The 18,709-nt window shown below is 38.6% G+C and overlaps 2 protein-coding genes across 4 annotated transcripts in view; one reads left to right on the forward strand and one right to left on the reverse strand.

Annotated features, from left to right (window-relative positions):
- The window catches only part of LOC307112730 (protein FRA10AC1), a 509,765-nt gene that overhangs the window by 76,993 nt on the left and 414,063 nt on the right, over positions 1-18,709 (reverse strand). The window lies entirely within an intron of this gene.
- Positions 1-18,709, forward strand: part of LGI1 (leucine rich glioma inactivated 1) — a gene marked incomplete at both ends in the record, with an annotated part of 35,741 nt that overhangs the window by 14,217 nt on the left and 2,815 nt on the right. For 2 of the 3 annotated variants that reach the window (XM_079793654.1, XM_079793656.1), the window contains 5 exons: positions 3,535-3,606; positions 3,707-3,778; positions 14,691-14,762; positions 17,265-17,434; positions 17,712-17,876. In XM_079793654.1, the coding sequence (XP_079649780.1) occupies positions 3,535-3,606; positions 3,707-3,778; positions 14,691-14,762; positions 17,265-17,434; positions 17,712-17,876 (551 nt within the window). The remainder of the gene's footprint in view (positions 1-3,534; positions 3,607-3,706; positions 3,779-14,690; positions 14,763-17,264; positions 17,435-17,711; positions 17,877-18,709) is intronic. The other variant, XM_079793655.1, reaches the window with a different exon arrangement.

Consider the following 18,709-nt stretch of genomic DNA (forward strand, 5'->3'; position numbering starts at 1 on the left):
CATGCACTTGTAAAGTCTTTTTAGCTTTACAGAGGATAATAAAATGGATAGCCCACTCAACTGATTTAGAATGTGTGTATAATTTTACACATCCTTATCCATGGAATCCTTGTCCACAGAAAACCACAAGTGAATTTAGAATTAAAGGACTGATATTCATTATTATCTCAGACAAAGGGAAAATTTTTCACTTTTATAAGAAAACTTTTTATCGAAATATCATATACATAAAGAAAAGTGCAGGCCTGGTCTGCATGGCTCAGTGGTTGAGTGTCATGGTTCGATTCCCATTCAGGCCAGATGCCGGGGTTGCAGACTCGATCCCCAGAATGGGGTGTGCAGGAGGCAGCCAATCAATGATTCTTTCTCATCATTAATGTTTCTATCTCTCTCCCCCCTCTCCCTTCCTCTCTGAAATCAATAAAAAATTATAAAAAATAAAGAAAAGTGCATATACCCCTAAGTATACATCTCAACTTTTAAAAATTAAAACTTCATATTTTTAGAGCAGTTTTAGGTTCACAGAAAAATTGTTAAGGCTTAGAGATTTCCTATGTACCCCCTACCCTGACCCATGCATAGCCTCATCCATTACCAACTTCCCCCAGCAGAATGATAGATGTGTTACAATGGATGAACCTACATTATCGCCCAGAGTCCATAATCTACACTGGGGTTCACTCTTGGTATTGTACATTCTATGGGTTTGGACAAATGTATAATGACTTGTATCTATCATTATGGTGTCATACAGAGTATTTTTACTGCCCTAAAATCCTCTGTGCTCTGCCTATTTAACTCATCCCCTGCCATGATTTTTCAATAAAGTGAACATTCTTATAACCAGCACCCAGAAACCAAACATTATAACTATTCCCAAAGACTCCCCTTGTGTCTCCTTCCAGTCACTACTTGCCTCCTAGGGTAACCACTATCCTGACTTCTGCGGGCATAAATCAGTTTTGCTGGGTTTTGTTGCTTATATAAGTATTATCTTATAGGTCCCATACTATTGGAGATACTTCATTGTGCTCTGTTTTCTTTCCCTTGACTTAAATTTGTGGACGTCATCCATATTTTTGTATGTAGTTAAAGTTTTAACCAGAGGTTTAATCCTTGAAATCTAGTTCAACAAACATTATTCAGCCAGAAACTGTGCTCAGGGCTGGGGACACAAAAGCAAATAAGGATAAGTCCTTGCTCTTACCAACCTAGTAATGTGGTAATGCCCAGAATTTAATGTAGAGTGAATTCCTCTTTGTTTAACAAATATTTATTCAGTGTCTATTATGGCATAGGTAGTATTATAGATGCTAGGGATAAGCAAAAACAAGCAGATAAAAATTCTAGTGGAAATACCTATGTTTTATTTCCCTGACGTGTGGGCAGGTTCTGCCCACTAATACCCATTTCCCACTCTGTTTTACATCTGATTCAACATAAGGGGAACTAGTGAGAGAAGCTATTTCTTCTGGTGACTTGAAGTGCATGATTAGAAGTTGCTGGTCCACCCACGGGACAGTTGGCAAACCAGTGAGCATGGGAAGTATTTCTCTGTATCTATTTCTGCCTTATTCCATTCTCTCCACCCCTGATGCTGTCTGTACAGAATGAAATGAAAATCTGGAGCCTCGGGAAGTCTTTGGATGTTAGCTTATCTTGGAGTAAAGGCACATAATCTTCTTGTTTTACTGAACCATGAAGTAAAAGGAGGCAATTGCCAAAGTTGTGACTGAAATCATACACACTTGAATTTGTTTTAATAACTAAGGGCATCTAAAATGTATGACTATTCATCAGTGTTGACTTTTCAGTGGTGAATTACTTGAGTATAAAGCTATGACACTGGAGGGAGGAAGGTAAAAGAGAATACAACATCACTCCAGGATTGATCATTTAGGAAGAAGTGCAAGAGATCATCTAGTTTCATTTGCTTGGTTCATGTTTCCCCCCATTTTTATGAAAAATTTCAAGCATATAAGCATATAAAAAGTAGAGATAATAAAGTTCACTCCCATGTACTCATTTTTCAGCTTCAAAAATTATCACCTCATGCTCAATTCACCTCTAAGCCACTGCTGTCTCCTCCCCTGATTATTCTGAAGCAATTCCAGATATCAAATAAGTTATTCATAAATGTTCAGAAAGCGAGGTCTCCTCCTTTTAATCTCCTTAGTTAACAGGCTCAGAGAGATGAAGTCACTAAACTAGTTAGTGTGTGTTATTTTTAATCACTAGACGACAAAAGTAAAGGTTAAAAATGTTATAACAGAGAATATTGAACTTTTAATAGTGCAATTACACAGTATATATGAGATGTGAATTGTCAAATTATGTCTAACATCTGGTCTGGTCCATGATCATGGTCACATTTTGGACAATAGTTACAGATGGAATATGAGATTCCCCTGCACAAGACACTTACCATGTAGACTGAATGTTATTATAAATTTGTCATTAGTACACTTAAAACCTTATTTTTCATTTGTATCAATATTTTATCTAGCGATTTCCAAAAATTAATGCTCTCTCTAAAAACCAAAAACCCGCTTCGTGTTGTTTAGCCTATGATCACCTCTTTAAGCCTCCCATTCAGGAAATCGGCAAGTTTTCCAAAGAGTTCGACAGGGTGTGAGGACTGCTGGTTAATGTTCCTTTTCATTGGTAATTTTGAAACCAAATCCCTGTGGATTTTGGAATTGCAAGTAAATTTGTCCAAGTTAGTGTTCTTTTCAACTATTTAGTAATAAACTGGATCTAAGACTCTTCCTAAGCCTCATTATTTCACACCTTTAGTCTATTCTGTTCTTTAAGTTTATTTATTTATTTTTTAAATTTATCTTAATTGTTGAAAGTATTACAGATGTCCCCTTTGGGTTTTTTGTTTTTATTTTTGTTTCTTTTTCCCCATTGACCCCCTCTCCCCTGCACCCGCTTTTCCCAAGCCTTCACCACACTATTGTCTGTGTCCATGGGCTATGCATATATGCATGTATGCAGTTAATCTCCCATCCCCACCCTCACCTTCCCTCTGAAATTCCTGTTCTATTTTCATAGAAGGAGGTTAGTTGATGTTCATTGAGCCAGTGTCAATGGCTCATCTAAGGGATATCATAGTGGCTTAAAACCCAGAAGCACCATTGTTTGGGCTGGTCAGAATGTTCCAGAAGTTTTTAGGGCAAAGGAAAGATTCCTAGTGTGCTTTTGTTTTGTTTTTTCATGAAAATGCATAAAAATGTTGATTTGACTGTCATAGTGCCCAAATTATATCTCAAAAGGTTACCGAGAGCATGTGACATCCATCACTGTGATGAATGGGCCACTAAGCCCGCCTTCCTGGATGAGCATTTGATGAGGAGATAATTGGGGATTTTAAAAAATCTACAAAAATTACCTAAATAAATAACACTTTAGAAGGCAGACATCCAGACATTTTTCTGTACACAACTCCCACTCGTTTCTTTGAGAGATAAAGCAGCATAAATTGACAATCTGTCAGTTTAACCATTTTCATTGTGTACTCTTTCTGGGCAGGTTATTCACATCGAACTCCTTTGATGTGATCAGTGATGATGCTTTTATTGGTCTTCCACATTTAGAGTATTTGTAAGTAAAAACAACAACAACATTTTTTAACATAATGATTCAGGACAAGTGCTCTGAGATTTTTACAGCTGGCTGACAAAAATGTTATAACTTATTGCAGATTCATAGAAAACAACAACATCAAGTCCATTTCAAGACATACTTTCCGGGGACTGAAGTCATTAATTCACCTGTAAGTATGAAAGTTGCTATTACTTCTTAAGTTTGCTAATAACCTGTGGTTAAAGTGGGCACTTTGTGGGTATCCATGAACATTTAAGAAACGCAAACAATTTCTCTCCATGCACACTTGTATCTCTTCATGCACACTTGTATTAGCCAGTGTGTGTCCAGGAAATTGACTGCTATTAATATGATGAGTCTAAACCAATCTAATGCAGGGCAATTATGTGACTGAAATAACGTTCTTATTATCTAAATCATTATTCACTTCATGGATAATTATGGGTTGATTGTATAGCTTAATTTGGTATTTTGCTGATTTCTTTTTCTGTATATACCCTGACTTTATATATATTTAAACATATATTATAACCACAGGCAACTGTACATAGTACCTGACAACTTGTTTATAAATTGAAATATTTAATTATTCAATGGGTGATTACAGTCCATTGTTCTTAACAGGAGGCAATTTTGCTTCCTAGGGAACATTCAGCAATATCTAGAGACATGTTTGGACATGTTTGGTTGTCAAGCCTGGAGGGAGTAACTGCTTCTAGTAGATAGAGGCAGCGATACTTCTAAATATCCTACAGTGCACAGAACAGCCCCCATAACAAAGGATTCTACAGCCTAAAATGGCATTGTGCTAAGCTGAGTTTGAGAAATCCTGATCAACATGAACCAAATAATTTGTTTCTCCTGGCCTCCCTGTCCCCTTACACACACACACACTCACATACACACAGATGTAATCTTCAGGAAACTACAAGGGCATGGGAAGAAAAGACACTAACATTTATAAGTGACTACTATTATATTGGTCATTATGCTTTACATGAATTTTCATTTAATCTTCTCAACTGTCCTGCCAGAAAGGCACAATAATCCCCATTTTTATAAATGAGGGAACAGAGGCTTGGAGGGGATATATGACTAGTAAACTTAGTTATGGAATTACAATAACCTCAACTTAATAGTTGAACCACAATGCCTGTTCATCCCTTTAACAACTATTTCTGAGTGCCCACTATGTGTCTCATTAGTTCAGATAAAGATGCCTTAGAGGCCTAAGTGCTGTTCTTTCAACTTTTAGCTGCTCCCTCACAACACCTCATTCCCAGCTCTGCTCTAGGCCCCAGGTGCAGCAGGGAACAAAGTAGACAACAATGCCTGCCCTTTGAGCCTACGTCCTAGTGTGTCCACCTGGTCATCATGCTACCTCTACCAGGCCCGGTCTCTACTGCTGTTTGGATTTGCATCAAGGAGGAACTGATGGCCCACTGTATTTTATAAAATCATTATACCTTCCAAGGCTTCTGTATATAGTCATAATGCTAAAAACGGCATTTGCAATGCTGCTCTGCACAATGTGATGCAAAAATTGTTGTGATGGTTTGAACGTTATGCCAAATACTGTCAAACCTGGTCTTTCAGGCAAAAGTAAATAAAAGAAACAAATATATGGAAGGAGGAGCTGAAGTTCATGACCTCCACTTAGAGATCTACTTGATTCACATAAATCCCATTCAACATAGCCTCTGTCCAGTGTCCTCTCTGGGAACCCATGATATAAGCCTTGCCATGCCTCTTAGTTCACTCAAGTCTACCTAGCTCAGCCAGTAGGGAAGGAAAGAAAGAAGGAAAGGCGGGAGGGAGGCAGGAAGAGAGAGAGGAAGGGAGGGAGGGAGGGAAAGGAAGGAAAAGAGGGCGAGGAGGAGGATAAAGGAGGGGGGGGAATAAGAGGGAGGAAAGAAGGGAAGAAAAAAATCTGTACACACCATAGTGAAGAACATCTATTTGTTTGACTAAAGCCTATTATATATATCAACTAAATTGGAAATTTAAATTTGGCTCATAATGAGGCCGCTTCTGTAGAGGTATGAAGACAATAAGAAAGGGACATTAGTACAGCATGTACTTAATATTTAGAAATTGTTAAGTTCAAGAGAATACCAAAGGCAGCCTTAAAAGAGAGAGACATGAATCTTAAGAGCCAGACAGTGAAAGGGAAATTCCACCTCTATGGCCAGGTCCTGGAAATGGGAAAGAGGTATTTATGGGAACAGGTTAAAACTGACTGAGTGAATATAACCCTTAGATCTCTTGTATCTTTATCTAACACTGGGGGTTGACTCATATGGCATTGCCAATATTAGACTGTTTTTGTCTATAAAAATGGCAATGCCATATGATTCATTCTAAATAGTCTCTAGGATGTGCCACACAAAGATGAAGAAGATCCAGTTCCAACCTGGAGGAGCTCAAACAAGAGGAATTGGACAAACAAATATGTTCTCTCTGGTGCCTTTGCCCCTGAGTTATTTATTTCTGCTCTTTTCTTATTCCCTCCTTTCTCCCCTCTTTCCTTCCTTCCTTTCCTTCTTTTCTTTTCTTCCTTTTTTTCCTTTCAAGGAGAGATGATGGGTAGAGAGGATTTGAAACCCAAATGTTCCTCTGACTACTCAGTACATCAAGTTCATTTTCCATTAATTACCACTTATAAATAAATCTGACATTTGTTTGAGCCATTAACTTCCTTTTTTAAGATTTTTAGGTTTCAGAGTGCACTTTTCTCCACCTAAGACTAATTCTTCCCAAAGGCAGATATTAAAGCAGTGAAGAACAAATGCCTCGCCCTCTAACTTGCACATGCTGCAGGAAGAGTTTACAAAGCTTTTTCATATTCTTGACCTCATATAGTTTCCTGATGGCCTTAAGAAAGAGAAGGAACAGTAGCACTACCCCTGTTGACAAATAAGAGCATGAAGATGCGCTCTGAGTTTAAGCTCCCACTTTAGTAATCAGTAATGAAGTTTCCCAAGGTCTTCACTGAGCCACCCAGTGCCCTCTTCGCCATGTCCGATGTAGCAGGACCAGAAAGCTCTTGAGCTAGTGGGATCCTTCCATGGGACATGATTTGAGGAGCAACCATGGCTATGGAGGAAAGATGAGATCCTGAAGACAGAGGCCCTATCCTCACTCTTAATTTTCAAAAGCAAATAGTTGGGATTACACATATATTTTAGATCCAAGTAGTTCCCATTCTAGCCTAACATTAAAGCTGCTCCAAGGGACCTATCTGAGCATTTATATAAGTTCAGTTAGCTCCTAAAAAAGCAATGAACTAAAAAAAAAGCCAATGAACTTATCTCACCTTCTTATACATGTCTCAATAGACTTATCTTCTGAAGAGACATTTATAGACAACTTAAAAATTACTCTATGAACCCCTGTCTCTCAAGCTAGCCCTTAAAAAGGGGAGAGTTCCTTATATGTAAGTCCTTACAAAGCAAGTCAAATCCTCTCTCAATTTTTTATTTTAGATACTGTCCTAATGTTATGTATGATTAACTTAAATGTTTGAATAGTTTATATATTTCAGGAAGGTTTGAATTTTTCTGATGACTGCGTATTACTTTTAAAATCAGGGAAAAAATAATTTAAAAATAGTTGATGGCTAATGATGACAAAATCTCTCAACATTAACTGTTTTCTTTTAATACCCATGAGCTTTTTAGTAATGATTCCCCTGGGCATCCCATAAGTGTCACCGTGGCTAGGGCTCAATGGAGGCGGGATATTTGCATGCATTTGGGGAAAATTGTCATCAATCTATACATGCTGTGAAGCACCTCCTGGTTGCTCAGCACTGTGGGAGTACAAAACCCATTAACAGAAGTCCCCAAACTAAGGTGCCTGTGTGTTCCCAGTCAGGCAGCATGTCTTCATTTTAGCCTTCACAAGGACATGCATGTAAAGAGGCAGTGAGGTGTCGTAGCTAAGAGGGTGATTTGTGCCACCAGACTGCCTGGGTGCAAAGCCTGGAGTTACCCCTTACCAGCTGGAGGACATCAGAGGTCACTTAGCCTCATTGTGCCTCACATTTCTTATGTGTGAAATGAGGGTGATAATAATCATCTGTAAGAATGGGGGCTGGGATAATAATGTACTTAGGCGTACCTAGATCCTAAGGTTGTAATGAGAGTGAGTTAATTTTTGCAAGGTGCTTAGAGCAGAGCCTGGTATGCAGTAAACTCACTGCCTAACCTCTCTATTGGTCCTCGATCAGGATTCCAAATGCTGCCGTGTATTTAAGCCCTTTAAACATTTTGTATGCAATTAAAATAACTGCACTTGAAGCACCACAAATTCAGTGAGACACCAACTCAAACGAGGATCTGCACCGTGGGGAGTCTGGGAGCACCCAGATGGCCGTGGGCGATGCTTTCTTAGCAGCAGAGCCCAGTGGAACTGAAACAAACGTGCTGTCTGAGCCAGTCCGGTCTGCTTTAGGGAGAAGACTTTCCAGTAGTTTCCATAGTCATTATCAGAGGTTTTCTCAGGTTAACCATGAAAACACCAAAGTGGAGGAATGGTCATTATCTCTGCTGGGAAGGAAAGGCTGCCATTGAGAATGTTTGAATCTTCTCAGCTGGCTCAAAGCAACTAGAGGTTTATTTGGGCAGTTTTCTGGACCTAGAGCACGGTGCTTACTTGAAGACAGACTTTAAAGAGCTTCCCCATTGCTTTGGAATTATTACCAAGGTGAGGCCAAGAGGAGGGAGGGCACTTTTGGGTCCACGTGACATGAGGGTGGGTGACCATGGTAAGTCACAGGGCTCTGCACTTAGCTCAGTGGCTTGGTACAAGGGGCCTCTGCTCTTTTCTTTGTCTAGATTGGTGCCCTTCCTCTCCTCCTCTCCAACCTGCCCCATTCATTCATTTATTTTAACGTATCTATTGAGGGCTTACTTTGTGCCAGGCACTGGGGAGGCAGTGGGAAGAGTCCTTCCAGTAACACTATAGAATCATCCTTAAAAAATTAACATTGATGAAATGTTTCTCAAACTTCTCATTGCTTTATCTTCACTCCTCTCCCAATCAGTCCTACTCATCCACCCCCTTCAGATATTTCAGTGCACTCCTACCCTCTATAAAAACCCGTGGCCAGACTGACTCTTATCTATGGAGCTTAAAGTATTAACTCTCTGAGTATCATTTTATTATTATTAAAATGAAGCCATATGCCTCCCACAGTGAAAAGTGTAAAGATGTGATTTTAGAGCTAAAATAGAGCCTGGGTATCATTCTACCAAGTGATCATTCCCTTTGTAGAAAGGGAAACAGCCAGAGCTCAAACCCAGATATGTGATTCTGGGGCCCATACTGTTTGCACCGTGCTCTGCTGCTGAGTCCAGGGAACCTTGAAGTCAGGCTGACAGGCAATGGGTCAGCTTGGGCAGTAGCCTGGTTTCCTTCCATCACACCATGTAGAAAGTCTTTTTCCTGTCAACTCTAGTAGCTATACCTCTATGTCCTTGCCTCTCTCTCCCTCATTATTTTAAGTTTTCTTCCTCTTATTGCTGATAGTACTCATATTCAGTTTTAATATCCAGCACTGACTTGACCCTTGCTCAGCAAAAAGACTTGCAGAGGAAGGAGCTCTCTCACACCAATCCACGCTTCCACTAGAGGAGACAGAAGAAGGTCTTAAGACTTGGGAACTAGTAGTCTGGCTCTCTGGACACACTTGTTTTCCACATTAATGCCCCCATGAGATGGGCTTTGTATTAATGATTAAAACAAAATATGACAAAATCTTAACAGTGGTTGCCTCTGCCAGAATAATTATTGTTTTTCTTCTTTAAAATTTTTTTCTTGTACTTTCCAAATTTTATTGAAGTGAAGAAATAATAATAATAGCTATTACATATGTTTGTATATATAGGTATGTATATATGTGTACATGTGGTCTGTTATACACAGATATAACATAGATATAGATAGATGTCAGTAAAATATGGGACATTTAAGAATACAAGGCATAGAGTTCTTTCTACTCAAAAAGAAAGGTATCTCATCCTCCTGAGTTGAGCATTTAAAAGTGCTTAGATATTAGATATTACTGGTTTTGACATCAACCACAATGAAAAAGATTGATTTTGTGGTCTTGACATCTGACATAAGGCATAAAAATTCAGCTGCAGAGCCCTAGCCAGTTTGGCTCAGAGGATAGAGCATCAACCTGCAGATTAAAGGGTCTTGATTCTGGTCAAGGGCATGTATCTCCATTGCAGGCTCAACAACCGGCCCCCAGTTGGGGCGCCTGTGGGAGGCAAACAATTGATGTATCTCTCTCACATCAATGTTTCTCTCTCTCTCTCTCTCTCTCTCTCTCTCTCTCTCTCTCTCTCTTCCCCCTCCCTTCTATTCTCTCTAAAAATCAATAGAAAATTATCCTCGGATGAGGATTAACAAAACAAAACAAAAAATTCACCTGCAGATACAAAATTTTTCTGGAAACTATTTCAAAGTATGTGTATAAAAATATTTGTAGCTACAGATGTTAATTTTCACAATAAATTAAATAGGTTTTCTTTGCTCAGTTTTGCTGATGTCAACACAGAAACCCAGAAAGGGTAAATTAAATTGTCTAAAGACACACTCCTGAGAGTGATGAAGCTAAAATTTAATCCCTTTACTTGAGACCCAACCACTACACTGCTCTAAATGATGCAAAATAATAATAATAGTAATAATAATAATAAGTACAACCAGTATTACAAAAGATACAGAACATATTTCAACCAGAGCTTCCACTGAGGAAAGGGGAATAATAATATTAAATTGTTACTCTGTGGAAAAGGAGGGCAGGTGGAGGGAAAGAAGAAACTGAGGAAATTTAATGAATTGATTTTCCATTTTGCTTTCCAGTGGCAAAACTCAATGTAGAGATGGGATCTGAATAATCTAATAATGCTAACATCAACCCCCAAAATAACACTAATGCTAACCTCAGAAATGCTGTCTCAATATCTCCAGTTGTTGATATAACCAAATAGGCACCAGACCTCATTCTATTCCCATTTTTTTGCATAAGTTAGCATCACAGGATTTACCTCTTTTTCTTCTTGGTAGCCCTGGCCAAGAGTCCTCAGTACCTCTCCCTGCAGAGAATCTCTCTTAAGCCCCGACATGACTTTGATGGTTTTTTGGAGGCTCCAGACCCTCCTGAAGGCTGACTTTGAGCTGGCACAAGGAACCCACAGGGATGATTCCAAGCCTGGCCTGACTGTAGTCCTAAACTCCCCCAGATATGAGGGCCTTTAAGCCATGTGGGAATCGTGGTAAAGAAGGCGGCTCCAATTATGCTAAGTGAAATAAGACAGTCAGAGAAAGATAAATATCACATGATCTCACTTATTTGTGGAATTTAATGAGCAACATAAACTGATGAACAAAAACAGATCCAGAGATGGGGAAGCATCGATCAGACTGTCAAACCTCAGAGGGAAGGTAGGGGAGGGTGGGGGTAAGGGGGAGAGATCAACCAAAGGACTTGTATGCATGCATATAAGCCTAACCAATGGACACAGACACTAGGGGGTGAGGGCATGAGTGGAGGGTGGGGGGACAATGGGGGGATAAGAACACATATGTAATACCTTAATCAATAAAGGAAAAAAGAAGAAAAAAAAAGAAGGTAGCTCCATCCTGAAGCCCATCCCATGAAAGAAGATGCCATCAAAGGCCATCTAGGCACCCAAGTGCTGACCATGATAGTCATTTGCATTCCAGCCTAGAACTTTGGGTCTTTATGAATGAAGTCAAATAATTGGTTTAGATTGACTGAGTCCTCACTGGACGGAACCATTACATATACAGAGGGGTCCTTTTAAAAATTCAATGTTATTCTTCGTTTCTTCTGAATTTAAAATAAAAATACATACTCAATTATTTAAAACCCTCACAATCCAGGCTTCTATATCAAAAAAGTGAAATATTCCAGCTACACCAAGATGTAAACTCCATCAAAAGTTTTTATATCTCCTTCCAGACCTTTTTTTATGCATCTATAGACATATATCCTTCCTCCCTGGTGGAATTACAGTCTACACAACTATTCTCCATTTTTTTTCCAGTTAGGCATTGTTTCATGTCTAATCATAGACATCTACCTCATTTTAAAAAATCTGCAAAATATTTCATATTAAGCATGAACTATCATTTATTTACATGATCCCTTATTAATGGGCAAGTAGGTTGTTTCTAGTTTTTGCTACTATAGACAATGCTAGGTTAAATATCTTTTCTCAATTATGCAGAAGGCCTCCAATATTTCCAATTTCTCTTTCCTTGGGAATTGGTAAAAAATCCTAACTGGCCACAGCAAATATTTGTGCAGTGGCATTTCACATTTCCTTTCTTAACTTTTCAGGCTCTGATGATCCCCTTCTATGTGTCTATGCACCCTTCACCACCTACCTATCAACCTGAGCCAGAAGGTTGCTTTATATCAGTACCTTGTTATATCTTTTGCAGAATAATTCCCAGGCTCTGTCAGCATTCTTTCCCTAAGATATTCTCTGCCCAAGTCCTGCTGCCTGCTTTCTTCTTTTCCAAATGTAACCCAATGTCGCTGAGGCCTCCAAGAAACACAGGGTAGCTATGTTTCTTGGGCATCCAGAAGTTTCCCTCTCATTTCTGAGTCTTACTTACTCTTATTTCTGCTTCTTTTGTGAGTTCAGGCAGCCTTCTCATGCCTACTCCTTACCAAACCTAGTCATGAAGCTCCATCCTATCTCCTTGAAGAGTCAGTGTTCAGTTGAATTTTGGTAATGGAACAGGGGAGGGGTCTGACTGAGTGCAGTAAATCCATCCACCGTTCTTCCCTCTGGCACCCCTCCTACTGCACTGCCTCCCTCACTCTTTGGTTCCCTTGGCGAGAGCCTCCCTGTCACAAGATGTCCTCAAGAAGCATAATGCCTCATTTTACAGTCCATCAGGCCAGCCTGCCTCATCAGCCCATCTCCCAGATCTGTTAGATTATAAGTCCATCTTGTCATGAAAAATTACCAACTCTCTATTCCAGAAGCCCCAGAGCTCTAAGTCTCTATCTCTGACCATCTCACCAGCTGCTTCTGCAGTTAGCCTTCATCTGGGGCCTGTGAGGCCTAGAGCTCTACTCCTTTGTGCAGGAAGTAAAACTGTTAGATTCCTCCATTGTTTAAAAGAACCACCTTGGGCAGCAATGCAAACAAAGTGCTTCTTCCTATGCAGCCCTAGTGGCAGCAGTAATCCAGGACTTGCTGTTTCATGTCCACTGTCCCCTGACCCAGCCTCCTCCAAACTCCTGCCCTGAAGCCAATGACAGTGTGCTGGTTTCTGGGGGAGGTATGTCCACTGAGGAGAAGTTAGCATGAGAACTTGAAGGCACATGGTGCCAGAAAATAAATTGAGACACATAACTTGGGAGTGGCTCTGAACTGGTCGAAATCTCTTCATTTAACCACCAGACAGTAAGGTGAGTTATGGAAACATTCTCTTGAATAGTCTTCTTTAGCATTTTATTATTACTACGCAGCAGTTCATTCGGATGGTTAGTTTTCTCAATGCTGTGTCTTGGGCAATGGACAGGCAGAAGTACTTTTCCTTCTTTTCCCCACTCCTTCCTCCAAGCTGCCCTTTGAGAGTAGTCCAAAAGCCAGATACCATCCTGAGTCATCTCATTTACTACTTCTAACAATCTTATGACATGAGTATCATTCATCCACTTAAAAATGAAAAAAATCTGAGTCTCAGAGAAGATGCATAACTAAAATCACACAACCAGTAAATAGTGGACTCAGAATTTAAACCAAGCTCAGAATGACCCCACATCCGTGTCCTTCTTCACAAAATAGACTGTCGATGAGGCGGGAACATTCTGACTCAGTTCTCATTCTTAGGTGCCAAGGTTCATTGAAAAAGGTTTTCCAATCTAGTTGTAATTTCCAAGACTCAGAAAAGCAACATAATTAACTTTAAAATGGGTTTTAAAAGTCAATGTTTACACTGGAAAATCTCATATTAATTAGTTAGGAGGTGGAAGACATAGAAGACTTTTAAGAGTGTTTTAAAAGGAATTTCCATTTTCAAGGGTTTTGGAGGCTGACACCAAAGACTTTTTTTGTTTTACTTTTTGATTTTTTTATTGTGAAAAAAGGCCACTTCTAAGAAAAGTTTATGAAACATGAATATGTACAATGCTGGTTAAAAAATAGAAAGTTACCAGTAACTAGAACCCTTCCCCATTAGACAGCATCTGCTCTTTGCTTGGCCACATTTCTGCAATATAGACACGTTTCTCTTTCCTTGATGCTGTCAAGACTCTTTGACTTTGATTAAAATCATTCTGGTGATTCATAAAAGAACAAATAGAAGGAGAAAGAGAAAACAATTCCTGTGGTAATAGGGCAAGAACTAGAAGAAAGGGAAAGAAGGAGACGACTGAAGAGGCTAGATGGCTGGCGGGCTGGCTGGCTGGATAGATGGATGGATGGGTATTTGTGAGAAAGCTGTTTTCTGGGGGGAGAGAGGGTATGAATGGAACTAAAAGGGAAACAATGTAGAAAACAGAGGTGTGTACTTTGGAAAGAAAAAAAGATGTGCTGATGAAGGGACAGAGGCCCCAAACTCTGAGCTGTTGGCTCTATCAGCTGGGGGTTTAAGCTGTTCTTTGGAACAAGTAAGGAGGAGGGGGGGAGAAGGGGCAGCGTTAGGGGAGAGGGCATTTGGGGATAGACCCTGTCACCCATTTAGTCATCCTTTGGGAGACATCCCTTAGACAATGTCTGAGAGTGTGAATCTCTGATCTGTTCTAAACAGAAAGATCAGTTCCCAAGCATCATTTTGTTACTGGTATTTGGGTGTGGGGAGGGCAGGATAAACATGATACATGAAGTACCACTGAGTGAGTGTTGAAGCAAGGAGGCAAGGACTGAAAATACAACCGTAGGAACCTGACTAGTATCTTAGCAGAGGAAGTAATTTAGTATAGTCTGGGAAGAACAAAAAGGACTCATAACAAAGCTTTATCATAAAATACATTTATTTAGTTTATGACTACAGTTTACTTCACTCTTTTTCTTTCCCCCCAGGAGCCTTGCAAACAACAATCTCCAGACGCTCCCAAAAGATATTTTCAAAGGCCTGGATTCTTTAACAAATGTGTAAGAGGACCTGAATGATTAATTAATTAATTTGTAATAGTTAACAAAGAAGCCTGGTATTGATGATTAAAATTTTTAATTGGCTTTAAAATTAAATTAGAATTTTAGAATTTAAGTTGACTTGAATTTTAAATTTACTTGGACTAATGTTTTTCTTCTATAGTATTTACCACTGGACAATCTGAAAATACAGTGCCCAGACATTCCTTTGACAAAGTGTGTGTATGTGTGGGAGGGACTGATGATAAGGAAGTTTGAAGGAGTGGGACCAGGAGGCCCAGATAGAAATCTCAAGATGCCTTTTTTCCCCCAGAGGTCCAGGAAATGGGGCTACAAAGGAAAAACATAAAGGAGTCTGGGAAACAGAGTAAAGATGAAAGGTTACACCCATGGGTTGGTCAGTCAACAGAGAAATGGAGCAGGAAATGGGGGAAGGGAGGAAAGTTTGCCTTTTCTCTCATTAGACTGAACAACAACTCTAGGCTTAATCCCCAGGAATTTGGCTTAAGCCCCAGGAAGGGAATGAACTTAATTATTTTTGACCCCTTTTCAAACAAAAGAGCTTTCAAACTTTGACTTTTAAGCCTCAGAGTGAAAGATCTTTGTAAGGAATTTGTATATTTTGCTGTAAGCAAAGCAAGTAATATATGCCTAAAGCTCTCAAAAGCAATTTAGCTTCATTAAGTGCCTTTCAGAACATTTGAAAGGTATTTAAATTCCATAAGGTAGAATTCAGGAACAAATGAAAGGACATATGAAAACAAAATATTTCTTATTATTCAGGTACTTTGCTATAGACCATTCAGAACAACTTTTCTCCAATAACAAAAAATCTGAGTCAAGTGTTTTCTTCTAAGCCTAGTATTTAAGTTCAAATCAGTAAACTACTGAAAAACTTTCTTTGTTCCTTGTAGTATTCCCCCAGCCCCTCCTTCATGCCTATTAGCCCCATTCCTGGTTTATTTTCAAGAGAGTGCTGGGATCAGGACATTTCCAAGAAAGTCTCTAACAGACCACAGTTATCTGCTCTGGTTAACAATAGCCCAGAAAAGTTGACACTTATTATTCTGGGTCAGAATATTCTTGGGAGATTAGGTCAGTACTGGCAATGTTTTAGAAGTTAGATGACACCTCATGGCTGACTTGGGGATACAGCTTATTTGGAGACCCTTTGTCTTATCTTTATGTCAGCCTGTACCTCACACTAACAAAAAATAAAAGAAAGCCACTTGAAATTGTCTCAGTCTCTCCAGGGAATCCCATAATGGGTTTGGCTTCTTGGGCCTACTTTGATATGCCCAAATCAAGAATTATCTAAGAAGTACAGGATTATGCCAACTTGACTTTTAGTGAATTTCTTGGTTTTCTTGATTATGTCTCCTGAAAAAAATTTTAAAGCTTCAACATTTAAAATGTTTTTATGTGCTGTATGAAGAGTAGGCAATAGTTACTGTACAAATTCTGTGCGATGAAGAAGGGTTTTAGGAAGGAGATGGACTTTATGAACAAAGCCGTGCAAACAAATATAAGTTGGTAAGTTGGAATCATATGTGGAAATTTAAACTATCTAGATGTGTGGTTTATTATGAACATGAGCTATTGCATGTCTGCGTTAACTCTGCTGTGTCAAAGTCATTTCCTATTAAAATTGAATTTGTAGACCATGAAATAAGGTCAGGATTAATTATGTCTGTGAGGAAGAAGAAAAGCAAATAACTCACTCCATTTAATTAAATATGATACAATAATCACTACATACTTTCCTCTAGACCTGCGCTGTCCAGTATGGTAGCCACACATGTGGTCACTGAGCACTTGAAGTGTGTTCCTAGTGTGACTGAGAAACTGACTTGTAAATTTTACTTAATTTTTTTAAATTTAAATTTAAAAATTGATTCTCTGTTCAATTATTGGAAAACTTTTAAATCTCTTTGCAACAACTTGGGTGCATGAATCTATTTTTTTTAACTGGAAATTTTATTAAATCTTAAGAACACATCAGGTATTTCTGATGTAAATTTAGCATCCAAATTGAGATATGTTATAAAATGAGTATAAAATATACATTAAACTTCAAAGACTTAATATAAAAAAGAATGTAAAATATTTTATTAATTTTTATAATGACTACATATCAAAATAATATTTTGTATGTATTGGGCTAAATAAAATATTATATTAAAATTAATTTCACCTGTCTCTTTTTACTTTTTTAATGTGCCTATAGAAAATTTTAAATTACATATGTCATTCACATTATATTTCTATGGACAGCACAGCTCTAGACCCAGCTACCTTTGAATCTAAGAGGGAGTGAGTTAGGAGGTTCCTTTGACTGGGGTGGCCATAAGGGTACACTGTGGTAACTCTGAGCTCAGAGTGAATTAGTCAGGTTCAAGGTGGATTCTGGGGCATTCTGGCACATGCTAATGGCTGAAATAGAAGTCATGCTGTGAAGGTAGGACCCACATAGAGCAAAAGCAGCTGAAGTTTGTCTTTCAGGGACCTCAGAGGGAATTCATTTAATTGTGACTGTAAACTGAAGTGGCTGGTGGAATGGCTAGGCCACACCAACGCAACTGTCGAAGACATCTACTGCGAAAGCCCTCCAGAATACAAGAAGCGCAAAATTAATAGTCTCTCCTCCAAGGATTTTGATTGTATCATTACAGGTAATGTATTCCAAATCTCTCCACTTCATAAAAATTAAAAGAAGGGCTACACTTTTTGCATGTACAGGAACTGATATTTTTATATCTCAAAAACCAACTAAGCAATTTAATTTTTAAAATATTATGAACCCTTAAAACATCATGCATTTAAAAGCGAAGTAAAATTGTCATTTTACTACTTTTCTAAAATAAATGCATTTGTTATGGACATCTGAGATCTAGCCAAGGAGCTAGACTTTAGCACACAGTTACTCATTGTCACTTCCTATTTTTGCAGAATTTGCAAAGTCTCAAGAGCTGCCTTATCAATCATTGTCCATAGACACTTTTTCTTATATGAACGATGAGTATGTAGTCATTGCTCAGCCTTTTAACGGAAAATGCATTTTCCTTGAGTGGGACCATGTAGAAAAGACCTTCCGGAATTATGACAACATTACAGGTATGAGAAGCCTAATCATATTTTGAGTGGAAAGTTAAGCTGCTTGGACCAAGGGCAACAGGAAAAGATGAGCGATATTGGGCAGGCTTTGAGACATTTGAATCCCAACTCTGCCATTTACTAAGTGATCTGAAATTGTTCCCTAAACTTTAATTTCCTCACTTGTAAATCTGAAATAATAATACCTAACTCACAGGGTTGTCAAAGATAATGCAAGCATATATTCAAGAAACTTACCATAGTAACTAGCTTAGTAAATATGCAACAAAAGGTGGATAATTTTTCCTTGAAGAGAAAGCATTAGACTAGGAATCATGAGTTCTAATCCAGGTTCTGCCACAAACTGGGGAAGCCACTCACTCTCACTGGGCCCTCTTTTTCTTAACTTTAAAATAAGAAGGTTATTTTAGATCAATGAGTCTCAAACTTTGTTGCACAAACATTACTTCTGTAAAATATTAATGTATGCCTGTGACAAAAAGGGTTTTGTGGTCAAATACATCTATGAACCTATCTCCCTCTTGGAGATACAGAATAATACACATTAGAGGCTCTGAGAAGTCCTAACAGTGAAAAAACAAGCCTCTTTCCAGAATTTTTTGCATTTAATTTGACCATGGAAACCAATTTTTTTTTTCCATGCAAACTTTTACTCAGATGATCTCTTAGGGTTCCTTTCTCATTTCAACAACTTGAAATTTTTTAAGTCATAAATTAGAACATGGGACACCCTGTGAAATATTTACATCAGCTTTAGTTTCTAATACCTTTAAATCTGCTCCTAAAAGCTCCTAGACAAAACGGAGAGGGTCATAATTAGATTTTGTTGGTGG

Source organism: Cnephaeus nilssonii, assembly GCF_951640355.1.
Source record: "Cnephaeus nilssonii genome assembly, chromosome: 16".
In the NCBI taxonomy this organism is placed as follows: Eukaryota; Metazoa; Chordata; class Mammalia; order Chiroptera; family Vespertilionidae; genus Cnephaeus; species Cnephaeus nilssonii.